This window comes from Liolophura sinensis, chromosome 3, assembly GCF_032854445.1.
Source record: "Liolophura sinensis isolate JHLJ2023 chromosome 3, CUHK_Ljap_v2, whole genome shotgun sequence".
NCBI lineage: Eukaryota > Metazoa > Mollusca > Polyplacophora > Chitonida > Chitonidae > Liolophura > Liolophura sinensis.
Genome location: NC_088297.1, coordinates 26,033,301 through 26,045,989, shown reverse-complemented (window position 1 = coordinate 26,045,989; position 12,689 = coordinate 26,033,301). Strand labels below are relative to the sequence as shown.

Here is a 12,689-nt window from a genome sequence, read left to right as displayed (position 1 = left end):
GCTGTGCATGATGACCGTGGCTAATGGACTCCACTACTTGTTATCTATAATCCCACTCCACTCCCACTGTTCCAGGGGCTGTGCATGATGACCATGACTAATGGACTCCACTTCTGGTTATCTATAATCCCACTCCACTCCCACTGTTCCAGGGGCTGTGCATGATGACCGTGGCTAATGGACTCCACTACTTGTTATCTATAATCCCACTCCACTCCCACTGTCCCAGGGGCTGTGCATGATGACCATGGCTAATGGACTCCACTACTTGTTATCTATAATCCCAGTCCACTCCCACTGTTCCAGGGGCTGTGCATGATGACCATGGGTAATGGACTCCACTACTGGTTATCTATAATCCCACTCCACTCCCACTGTCCCAGGGGCTGTGGATGATGATCGTGGCTAATGGACTCCACTACTGGTTATCTATAATCCCACTCCACTCCCACTGTACCAGGGGCTGTGCATGATGACCATGACTAATGGACTCCACTACTGGTTATCTATAATCCCACTCCACTCCCACTGTTCCAGGGGCTGTGGATGATGATCGTGGCTAATGGACTCCACTACTGGTTGTCTATAATCCCACTCCACTCCCACTGTCCCAAGGACTGTGCATGATGACCATGGCTAATGAACACCACTACTGGTTATCTATAATCCCACTCCAGGGGCTATGCATGATGACAAAATTTTAGTGGACAATGAGCATGTTATCATGAAAACAACTGGTCTTCCACCCATTTGTAGAGCATCCACCTCGAAATCAGGAGACCCGGGATCTAGTCCAGGTCAAGTCATACCAAAGTCTTGTTGCTGCCTCGCATGGCGCTCAGCGCTGAGAGGCTAGGGTATATAGGAAACAGAAGTGGTTGGCCCAGTGTCAGTATAATGTCACTGGGTGTTGTGTCATGTCTGGTGTCCTTGGCATGATACTTCTGTGGCCACAAGAAGACACACCTAATGACACCTTGTCACCATATGAGTGAGAATTTTTATGCACGACGTTAAACCCGAAGCATTCGTTCATTCATTCCACCAATATGGTGTGTATACGTCACCGAGGTAGGCGGTTTTACTGCAGGCACTCCAATTCCCTCCACGCTAAAAAATGAGCACTATCAGGTATGTGAAAACTTGCAACAGACACAGCACAGGCAAACTACAGATGCAACAGACCAGTAATACACAAACCACAAGCATACCGCAGGCAACTACAGACACAACAGACCCATAGTAGGCAAAGCACAGACACACCTCAGGCAACTAGAGACAACAGACCAGTAACAGACACACCACAGGCAAACTGCAGACACAACAGACCAGTAACAGGTTCCCCACAGACACACCACAGGCAAACTGCAGACACAAAAGACCAGTAACAGGCAAAGCATGGACACACCACGGGCAAGCCACAGACACAACAAACCAGTAACAGGCACACCACAGACAGGCCATTGGCAAACTACAGACACAACAGAACAGTAACAGGCAAACCACAGACACACCATTGGCAAGCTACAGACACAACAGACCAGTAGCAGACACACCACAAACATGCCATTGGCAAGCTACAGGCAAACTGCAGACACAACAGACCAGTAGCTAGCACGCCACAGACACACCATTGGCAAACTACTGGTAAACAACAGACAAAACAGATCAGTAACAGCCACCTTGCAAGCACAGGCAAACTGCAGACACAACAGATCAGTAGTCAGCTCGCCACAGACACACCATTGGCAAACTACTGGTAAACAACAGACAAAACAAACCAGTAACAAACAAATCACAGACACGCCATTGGCAAACTTCAGACAGGCTACAGATACAACAAACCAGTAACCGGCACACCACAGACACACCAGTCAAACAGACAAACCATACAGCTTTACAACAGTTAATACATCCAGATTTTATCCTTGTTTCTCAAAGCTTTTCTTTCTACCTCATTTATAACGAACTTGAGCATTTCTTAAGTATCAACGATGCGTGTTCTATAATAGGCTATAGGCTGTGTGCCAGTGTGGCTACAGGAAGCATATGTGGGTGATATTTACCTGTAGTGTATTGTGTAGTGGGATAAACGCGTGGTACATCTAAGCCTGCCGATTCCCTACCGAGGCACAATGATTCACAAGCCAGTCAGAGACAGAGTATCTCGTAACTTTTTTCGTGGGAAACTGAAAAAAAATATGTACAAGTGGAAAAGCTTACATGATGTTTGAGCAGGGCATTGGCTATACTATCATCAGAATTACAAAATGCTGCAGGTTAATATCCTGATGATGAAGGAGATATTCCCTACAGGAATAAATATTTATTTATTTTTTTATTTATTTATTTACTTATTTGATTCAGCGTTTTAAGCTATAGGCCTACTCAAGAATATTTCACTACGACGGTGACCAGTATTTTGGTGGTCACCGTTGTCGTATTATACAATTTAAATTTAATTTTATCATACAGTGTTGCGTTTGTTGGTAATTGTCAAAACCATAGTTTCTTCCCTTCAGTACAGAGCTCTCCTGCAGAAGGAGGTAGGAATGGGTATGGAGTAAATGAAAACAAAACTGAAATTGTGAATCACAAGTTACTCTGATCGGCTTTACAATTGCTTGTCTTTAGTTGTTTAGAATATTATTTTGAGGGCGGGATGTCAGGCGAATCCTCGAGGGACCCTGTCCTTCTGTTTGCTCATCCGTCCATGAAGCATTTGGCGCGTCAGATTGTCAGCCGGTGTGCGGATGTCAGCAAGTCAAATTCTGAACTCAAACCTCATGGAGAAGGGTTGCTGGCGGTAACACGGGCTGTTTTTTAATTGTTTAATCTTTTGAAAGCTAATGTTACACTGTAACTAGAGATCAAGAGTAATGTGGTAATGTTTCATGTTGCCCCGATGAATGTCAAAATTTGAACTAGTACTAGCACACTAGCTGTCAGCGGATTTTATCTGGTCTGTTTTGCACGGCACCCGCTATTTAGGCATACATTTATCTACTATCTGGTGTCATAAATTGTTAAAATAGACATAAACGTTTAATTTAATTTTGCTAGACTATAGCTAGCCATGTTTTATAGATTTCTCACGTGAATGTGGTCTAATTTGGTGTTACCACAATTTCAGTGTATTTTTCTCTGTCTGATAGGGAGGATCAAAACAGAGGCCTGTGGAATTCCATGAGACAATCAGCTGGAGTAAATTTCCCGATGGCTTTCCTAATGTCTTCATCAATGATGTGTGCAGCATGGCTGGCAAGGATGGTAACTACTCCTATACCAGAAGACTCCTGTACGAGTTTTTTGGCAATCATGTTAAAATTATAAAAGGCAAACTATATTACATAGGGCCTGGATGGTAACTTAGTGCCTACAGTCGATTTCAACACGCTTTCTCAAATTTAATATCCTGAAGTGTAAACTGAGAAAAATAAAGTTTATAGCAATCTGTAGAAGATTCTGACTGTGATGTGGTATACTCATATGTTTATTGTGAACTGACTTCATATATTTTGCCAAGTGGACTGCTTCAATACAGTGGAGCTGCTGCCGCACTGCGAAGTCTTACTTTTCCCATTTGCACTGTCCTTTTGTGAGAAAAATAATAATATGTGGAATAAATTAGTTATGACTTGAGGTAGAGCCTTTCATCAAAGAGAAGTGGTCTCGTAGCCAGAAGAAAAGATATGTTACAGTTTTATTCTCTTTGTGTGATATTTCAGTTACAGTTTTATTCTGTTTGGGGGCCTCCCTGGCCGAAGTGGTTAGCAGACCAACGCGGCACAATGACCCAGGAGCCTCTCACCAATGCACTCGCTGTCAGTTCAAGTCCAGCTCATGCTGGCTTCCTCTCTGGCCGTACGTGGTAAGGTCTGTCAGTAACCAGCGGATGGTCATGAGTTTCCCCCTGAGCATTGCCCGGTTTCCTCCAATCATAATATAATGGCCGCCATCATATAAGTGAAATATTCTTGAGTATGACGTAAAACATCAATCATATAAATAAATCAAATCAATTATTCTGTTGTGTGACATTTCAGTAATATTCCTCAGCAGTTTCCACTCACCAGATATCATCTTTGAACAGTTATCCGTGCTCTATATGCTTCCCAGGTGAGTGCCATTAAGCAGTGTAAAGGGCAGTGAATTTACTGTTACCTGTGTCAAGGCAGAAAGCTACCGGTGTTATATTTTGAGGAAAGGAAAGATTTAAATCTGGAAAATCAGTGGAAACTGAAATTCTTCTGAAATAGTTGTCTAATAGACCATTGAAGACTATATCGTAATGTTCTGTTCATAAATGAACAATGAAGAAGAGGAAAATATTTGTGATACAATATATGGTTGAATTTTACAGTGTATGGCTGAATTATACAATGTATGGCTGAATTATACAGTGTATGGTTGAATTAAACAATATATGGCTGAATTATACAACATATGGCTGAATTATACAGTGTATGGCTGAATTATACAATGTATGGCTGAATTATATGATGTATGGCTGAATTATACAGTGTATGGTTGAATTATACAGTGTATGGCTGAATTATACAATGTATGGCTGAATTATACAGTGTATGGCTGAATTATACAATGTATGGGTGAATTATACAATGTATGGCTGAATTATACGATGTATGGCTGAATTATACAATGTATGGCTGAATTATACAATGTATGGATGAATTATACAGTGTATGGGTGAATTATACAATGTATGGATGAATTATACAGTGTATGGCTGAATTATACAATGTATGGCTGAATTATACAGTGTATGGGTGAATTATACAGTGTATGGGTGAATTATACAGTGTATGGCTGAATTATACAGTGTATGGCTGAATTATACAGTGTGTGGCTGAATTATACAGTGTATGGCTGAATTATACAATGTATGGCTGAATTATACAGTATATGGCTGAATTATACAATATATGGTTGAATTTTACAGTGTATGGCTGAATTATACAATGTATGGCTGAATTGTACAGTGTATGGTTGAATTAAACAATATATGGCTGAATTATACAATATATGGCTGAATTATACAGTGTATGACTGAATTATACAATGTATGGCTGAATTATACAATGTATGGCTGAATTATACAGTGTATGGCTGAATTATACAGTGTATGGCTGAATTATACGATGTATGGCTGAATTATACAGTGTATGGCTGAATTATACGATGTATTGTTGAATTATACAGTGTGTGGTTGAATTATACAATGTATGGCTGAATTATACAGTGTGGCTGAATTATACAGGGTATGGCTGAATTATACAGTGTATGGCTGAATTATACAATGTATGGCTGAATTATACAGTGTATGGTAGAATTATACAGTATATGGTTGAATTATACAGTGTATGGCTGAATTATACAGTGTATGGTTGAATTATACAATGTATGGCTGAATTATACGATGTATGGCTAAATTATACAATGTATGGCTGAATTATACAATGTAAGGCTGAATTATACAGTGTATGGCTGAATTATACAGTGTGTGGCTGAATTATACAGTGTATGGCTGAATTATACAATGCATGGCTGAATTATACAGTGTGTGGCTGAATTATACAATGTATGGCTGAATTATACAGTGTATGAATGAATTATACAATTTATGGGTGAATTATACAGTGTATGGTTGAATTGTACAGTGCATGGCTGAATTATACGGTGTATGGTAGAATTATACAGTGTATGGTTGAATTATACAGTGTATGGCTGAATTATACAGTGTATGGTTGAATTATACAATGTATGGCTGAATTATACGATGTATGGCTAAATTATACGATGTATGGCTGAATTATACAATGTATGGCTGAATTATACAGTGTATGGCTGAATTATACAGTGTGTGGCTGAATTATACAGTGTATGGCTGAATTATACAATGCATGGCTGAATTATACAGTGTGTGGCTGAATTATACAATGTATGGCTGAATTATACAGTGTATGAATGAATTATACAATTTATGGGTGAATTATACAGTGTATGGTTGAATTGTACAGTGCATGGCTGAATGTACAGTGTATGGCTGAATTATACGGTGTATGGCTGAATTATGGTCCAGATTGCTCACATCATCATTCAAGTATACAACACTACGTGTATGTAAATATATAGTGTAAATTCTGAATGAGTTTTCAAACATGTGACTATTACTTTAAGTGCAATATTTTGTTTGCAAGTAAATGAAACTTTGTGGGAACTTACACCATGTTTTGATGAGGGAATCCTTAGTCCACATCTGCATTCGTTATTCATAATGTTCACAGAAATTTTGGAAATCTCTTAATGCGAAAAATGACATTTTTTAACTAACCAGATGATTCTTATTGTTCTTGGTAGATATTTGGCCAGATCATTTCACATCCTTCTGCCGTATTTTGCTACGGGGACGATGGAGAGGGTAGAAATGGAAGGGCAGGTGCTACAGCAAAGGTAAGAATGGAATTTATGCAATTGGTTTTACCCGTTCTCTGTCAGAGCTGGTCCCTGATCCGTTCTTGGTCAGAGCTGGTCCCTGATCCCCTTCTCAGTCAGAGCTGGTCCTGTTCCCTGTTAGAGCTGGTCCCGTTCTCAGTTAGAGCTGGTCCCATTCTCAGTCAGAGCTGATCCTGTTCTCTGTTAGAGCTCATCCCGTTCTCTGCCAGAGCTCGTCCCGTTCTCTGTCTCTGACCCCTTTTTGGTCAGAGCTGGTCCCGTTCTCTTTCAGAGCTGATCCTGTTTCTCTGTCAGAGCTGGTCCCGTCTCTGTCAGAGCTGGTCCCGTTCTCGGTCAAAGCTGGTTCCGTTCTCGGTCAGATCCTGGTCCCCTTCTCATTCAGAGCCTGGTCCCCTTCTCTGTCACAACTGGCCCCATTCCCTGTCAGAGCTGATCCCATTCTCGGTCATAGCTGGTCTCGTTTTCTGTCAGAACTAGTCCTGTTCTCTGTTAGAGCTGGTCCCGTTCTCTGTTAGAGCCTGGTCCCGTTCTTTGTTAGAGCTGGTCCCGTTCTCGGTCAGAGCTGGTCCCGCTCTCTGCCAGACTGGTCCCGTTCTTGGTCAGAGCTGGTCCTGTTGTTGGTCAGAGCTGGTCCCGCATTCTATCAGAGCTGGTCCTTGCATTCTGTCAGAGCTGGTCCCGTTCTCCGTCAGAGCTGGTCTCGCATTCTGTCAGAGCTGGTCTCGTTCTCCATCAGAGCTGCACCCGCATTCTGTCAGAGCTGGTCCAAGGTTACGTTTGTTAACTATGTTCTACATTCTTGTCTTATATGAAAAGATCAAAATTACGAGTCCTTGAATTGACCTGCTAGTCGGGGTTTCTTTTATTTTGGAATTAAAGACTTGACTAAGGAGATTGCTCACTGGTATATACAGCTGGATACAACAAACTGTATCTGTCTGTTTCATTACTCGGCTTACTTACTATTGGAATGATGGATCAAAGTGACAATAAAGGGAGATAATTGTGCTGAGAAAGGGACAGAAACCAGTATATATAAACTTTTTATATTTAGTATATATAAGCAACTGTTTTAGGATCCTTACTTTCTGTGCATGAGTATATGTTGAAGACAGGGACCATCCTTGAAGACAAGTTCATCAGACAGTGAGGTCACATCTTCAGATCCTGCACCTGCTGATTTTGATAAGGCTTTATGTCAGGATGATTGTCTGGTACTGGGCCAGATGCCATTATTTTCTCCACTCCTAGACCTGAGCACCATATCATGAACTATGTTGCAGACTTTAACAACGCTGTTGTCAGCGATTCCATTGACCTGCGAGGGGGCCCAGCTCAGATAACAATATTTGATATCCACGCTCTTCAGGAGAGGTTTTACTTTGCTGACACCATCATTCCTAGGTGAGAGGGCTGTAATACAGTATCATCAAGAAAGTCAATGTCATCATGGAAGGGAAATATTCTTTAGTATTACATTAATCACCAGTCAGCAATCAGTCAATCAGTCTCTCAGATTGATGTCGGCATCCCTTTTCTCCAGATGGAGCTACAGTAAAATCCCGATAGAAACACCAATCAATCAATAAATCAGTCAATCAATACATTTGATCTTTCAGATTAATGTCAGCCATTCCACTACTCCAGAAGGAGTTACAGTCTCATTCTGACAGACAGAATATGGCCTTCGCCTTTCGGACGATGGAGCGATGAAACGATTCCACAACTTCTTTATGACAGCTCCGACAATTGTGTGCACGAAGATCAGGAATGGAGATTCTCGTATGTCAAAGTCAAAGATGGTAAGAGGTTTAAGGCATTTTCTTCCTCATGAAAATGAAAATTCATTGCAGTTGTCGTGTAGGAAATCAGTTTTGTGGAGAGAACAAGTGCCTTGAGGGAGATGTGTGATTGAATTGCCCCACTCGACCTTGTTTATTTGGAGAATGTTTGTGGTTTACTCCAGTCTCTAAGATTTTACTCAATGGCTGAGACGTTCAGTAGGACTACCGTCAGAACAGTTGTGTGGTGACATTCAGTAGGACTACCGTCAGAACAGTTCTGTGGCGACGTTCAGTAGGACAATGGTCAGAACAGTTTCTGTGGCGACGTTCAGTAGGTCTACCGTCAGAACAGTTTTTGTGGTGACGTTTAGTAGGACTACCGTCAGAACAGTTCTGTGGTGACGTTTAGTAGGACTACCGTCAGAACAGTTCTGTGGTGACGTTTAGTAGGACTACCGTCAGAACAGTTCTGTGGTGACGTTTAGTAGGACTACCGTCAGAACAGTTGTGTGATGACGTTCAGTAGGACAAACCGTCAGAACAGTTCTGTCGCGACGTTCAGTAGGACAATGGTCAGAACAGTTCTGTGGTAACATTCACTAGGACTACCATCAGAACAGTTATGTGGCCATGTTCAGTAGGACTACCGTCAGAACAGTTCTGTAGTGACCTTCAGTACGACTACCGTCAGAACAGTTCTGTGGTGACCTTCAGTAGGACTACCATCAGAACAGTTCTGTGGTGACCTTCAGTAGGGACTACCGTCAGAACAGTTCTGTGGTGACCTTCAGTAGGACTACCGTCAGAACAGTTCTGTGGTGACGTTCAGTAGGACTACCGTCAGAACAGTTCTGTAGTGACCTTCAGAGGACTACCGTCAGAACAGTTGTGTGGTGACGTTCAGTAGGACTACCGTCAGAACAGTTCTGTAGTGACCTTCAGTACGACTACCGTCAGAACAGTTTCTGTGGTAACATTCACTAGGACTACCGTCAGAACAGTTCTGTGGTAACATTCACTAGGACTTACCGTCAGAACAGTTCTGTGGTGATGTTCAGTAGGACAACCGTCAGAACAGTTCTGTGGTGACCTTCAGTAGGACTACCGTCAGAACAGTTTCTGTGGTGACGTTCAGTAGGTCTACCGTCAGAACAGTTCTGTGGTGACGTTCAGTAGTAGGACTACCGTCAGAAACAGTTCTGTGGTGGCATTCAGTATGTCTTCCGTCAGAACAGTTTCTGTGGTAACATTCACTAGGACTACCATCAGAACAGTTCTGTGGCCATGTTCAGTAGAACTACCATCAGAACAGTTCTGTGGTGATGTTCAGTAGGACTACCGTCAGAACAGTTCTGTGGTGACATTCAGTATGTCTGCCGTCAGAACAGTTCTGTGGTGACATTCAGTAGGACTACTGTCAGAACAGTTGTGTGGTGACGTTCAGTAGAACAACCGTCAGAACAGTTGTGTGGTGGCATTCAGTATGTCTGCTGTCAGAACAGTTGTGTGGTGACATTCAGTAGGACAACCGTCAGAACAGTTGTGTGATGACGTTTAGTAGGACTACCGTCAGAACAGTTCTGTGGTGACATTCAGTAGGACTACAGTCAGAACAGTTCTGTAGTGTCGTTTAGTAGGACTACCATCAGAACAGTTCTGTGGCGACGTTTAGTAGGACTACCGTCAGAATAGTTGTGTGGTGACGTTTAGTAGGACTGCCGTCAGAACAGTTCTGTAGTGACATTCAGTAGGACAACCGTCAGAACAGTTGTGTGATGACGTTCAGTAGGACAACCGTCAGAACAGTTCTGTGGTGACGTTCAGCAGGACAACCGTCAGAACAGTTCTGTGGTGACATTCAATAGGTCAGAACAATTATGTGTATTATTTTCTTCTCTACAGGTGATCCAACAGGGAAACATGTTGTTGTTGTTGATGATCTGGTCATGACAGGAGGGACACTCATTGAATGTGTAAAAGTAGGTCATGCTGTATTATGTGAAATAAGGCCATGTTGTGGTGTGTAAAAGTAGGTCTTGCTGCATTATGTGAAATGAGGTCATGTAGTGTGTAAAAGTAGGTCATGCTGCATTATGTGAAATGAGGTCATGTTGTAGTGTGTAAAAGTAGGTCAGGCTGCATTATGTGTAAGGAGGTCATGTTGCAGTTTGTAAAAGTAGGTGATGCAGCATTACTTAAGAGGAGTTTATGTTGCAAAGTGTAAAAATAGGTCATTGTTTAACGGTGTCATATTTTAGGTTGTATTATCCAAAATGTGTCATGTTGCAGAAGTTATGAAGTAGATCATGGTGCTGAATGTCTTGAGTAGGTTATGCTACATGGCGGAAAAAGTAGATCATGCCACAGAATGTCAGAGTAGGTCATGCTGCAGGACGGAAAAAGTACATCATGCCACAGAATGTCAGAGTAGGTCATGCTGCAGGATGAAAAAGTAGATCATGCCACAGAATGTCAGAGTAGGTCATGCTACAGGATGAAAAAGTACATCATGCCACAGAATGTCAGAGTAGGTCATGCTGCAAGACGAAAAGTACATCATGCCACAGAATGTCAGAGTAGGCCATGCTGCAGGATGAAAAAGTAGATCATGCCACAGAATGTCAGAGTAGGTCATGCTGCAAGACGAAAAGTACATCCTGCCACAGAATGTCAGAGTAGGCCATGCTGCAGGATGAAAAAGTACATCATGCCACAGAATGTCAGAGTAGGTCATGCTACAAGACAAAAAGTACATCATACCACAGAATGTCAGAGTAGGGCATGCTGCAGGATGAAAAAGTACATCATGCCACAGAATGTCAGAGTAAGTCATGCTACAGGCTGAAAAAGGTCATCATGCCACAGAATGTCAGAGTAGGTCATGCTACAGGATGAAAAAGTACATCATGCCACAGAATGTCAGAGTAGGTCATGCTGCAGGATGAAAAGTAGATGGCTCTGTAAAGTGTGTGTGTATATAAAAGTGGATCAGACTTGTTACCCTGTGTTATAATTTAAATGGGCAGGGTATTTGCTAAGTTGAAATTTCTGTGTGGGTACCATGGAAAAATGGCAAAAATGGGTTTAATATTCTGCCATTAGTTGAAAATTCTTTAATTAAGTACCTGGTTTCAGTGACAAAATGTTCCCTATAGTGTTTATTTTCTGTTCTCAGGCTTTGATGGAGAAGGGAGCTGCATGCGTGAGTTGCTATGTCACTCATGGAGTCTTCCCTAACAACTCCTGGCAGCGGTTCATCGATTCGGGGCTGCCCATAAAATCGTTCTGGATCACAGACTCTCTGCCGCACGCTCTGGAGATCAGTCAACATCCGCCATTTCAGCTCATTTCACTGTGTGATGCCATTGCAGATGAGCTCATAGGCTATGATCTACTGAGGTGAATAGACAGGTTACCAACTTAAGTTGTCTCCCTTGATAGGTCATGTTTGGTTTATTTATTTATTTTTTGCATTGTTGTTTTACAACATATTTCACTTATCCGACGGCAGCCGGCATTATGGTGGGAGGACCATCCGCAGGTTGCTGGCAGACCTTCCCCGTTTGGCTGGTCAAGCTCTGGGATGTGATCCAAAAATAGTGGGTATACTGCATAGGTGGAATTTGCTTCACAAAAAGTATGATTTTATCAGTCAGTACCGAATCCCTTCAGAATACATGTGTGCTTAAATAAAGTCCTTGCAAATGTGCAAACAGGTTGAGGAATTACAGGAGTTTTATTGGTAGTTATTTGTAGCAATATCATGAATATAGGGCCCTTTTGCCTATACTGTCTGTGAGTCTTGCAAGATCCTTCTGCATATCAAATGCAAAAATGAAAATTCTCCAAAAAGATAGGAAACTGTGAAATGGTAAATGGTTCGGGGAAAGATTGCTATAAACATATGTTGCTAAAAGGTTACTGAATAATATATTGATTGTCGATCGGTTATTGATCATATAAAGGTTTTCTACCATTTCTACTTAGTCCTGACTATTGAAATATTTGTGAGAAAATTTACAAGAAAATCTGTGAGTTTTCTGTTAATTTAAGGAGCTAAAGGCTAAACCAATGTGCCAGAAACATGTTTGCTGCATGGTCAGCGAATATTGCTCCTCACATATCACATTTAGTCTGATAGAGATTTTAATAAGCACTTGTACAGTTTTAGGGAAGAAAAATAGTGATTTGAAGATAATTCACAGGTTTGCTTTTAAACATACTTCACGTTCTGCCCGAGCATTAGTCAGAAAAGTAGGTAGTCCTGATGCAATAAATTCTTACTATATTGTGTTTTGTTTGCTTATACTGTTGCAGTAAATATTTATTTGTGAAATTACGATGAATATTTTCTTTCTGCATTGCATTGTCAAAAAAAAGGAAGAAATCTCATTTGTAAATATTTACATTATTAATTCAGATTATGCA

The 12,689-nt window shown here is 41.4% G+C and overlaps 1 protein-coding gene across 1 annotated transcript; it reads left to right on the top strand.

Moving 5' to 3' along the window:
• Window positions 1-2,573: 2,573 nt before the first annotated feature.
• Window positions 2,574-12,264, top strand: LOC135463885 (uncharacterized). Its single transcript, XM_064741345.1, is given in 12 exon segments — window positions 2,574-2,806; window positions 3,156-3,270; window positions 4,047-4,119; window positions 6,382-6,458; window positions 6,461-6,474; window positions 7,761-7,802; window positions 7,805-7,881; window positions 8,097-8,170; window positions 8,173-8,259; window positions 8,262-8,279; window positions 10,164-10,240; window positions 11,437-12,264. Coding segments are annotated over 12 exon segments (1,026 nt in total). The 5' UTR covers window positions 2,574-2,662; the 3' UTR covers window positions 11,665-12,264.
• The last annotated feature ends 425 nt before the right edge of the window (window positions 12,265-12,689 follow it).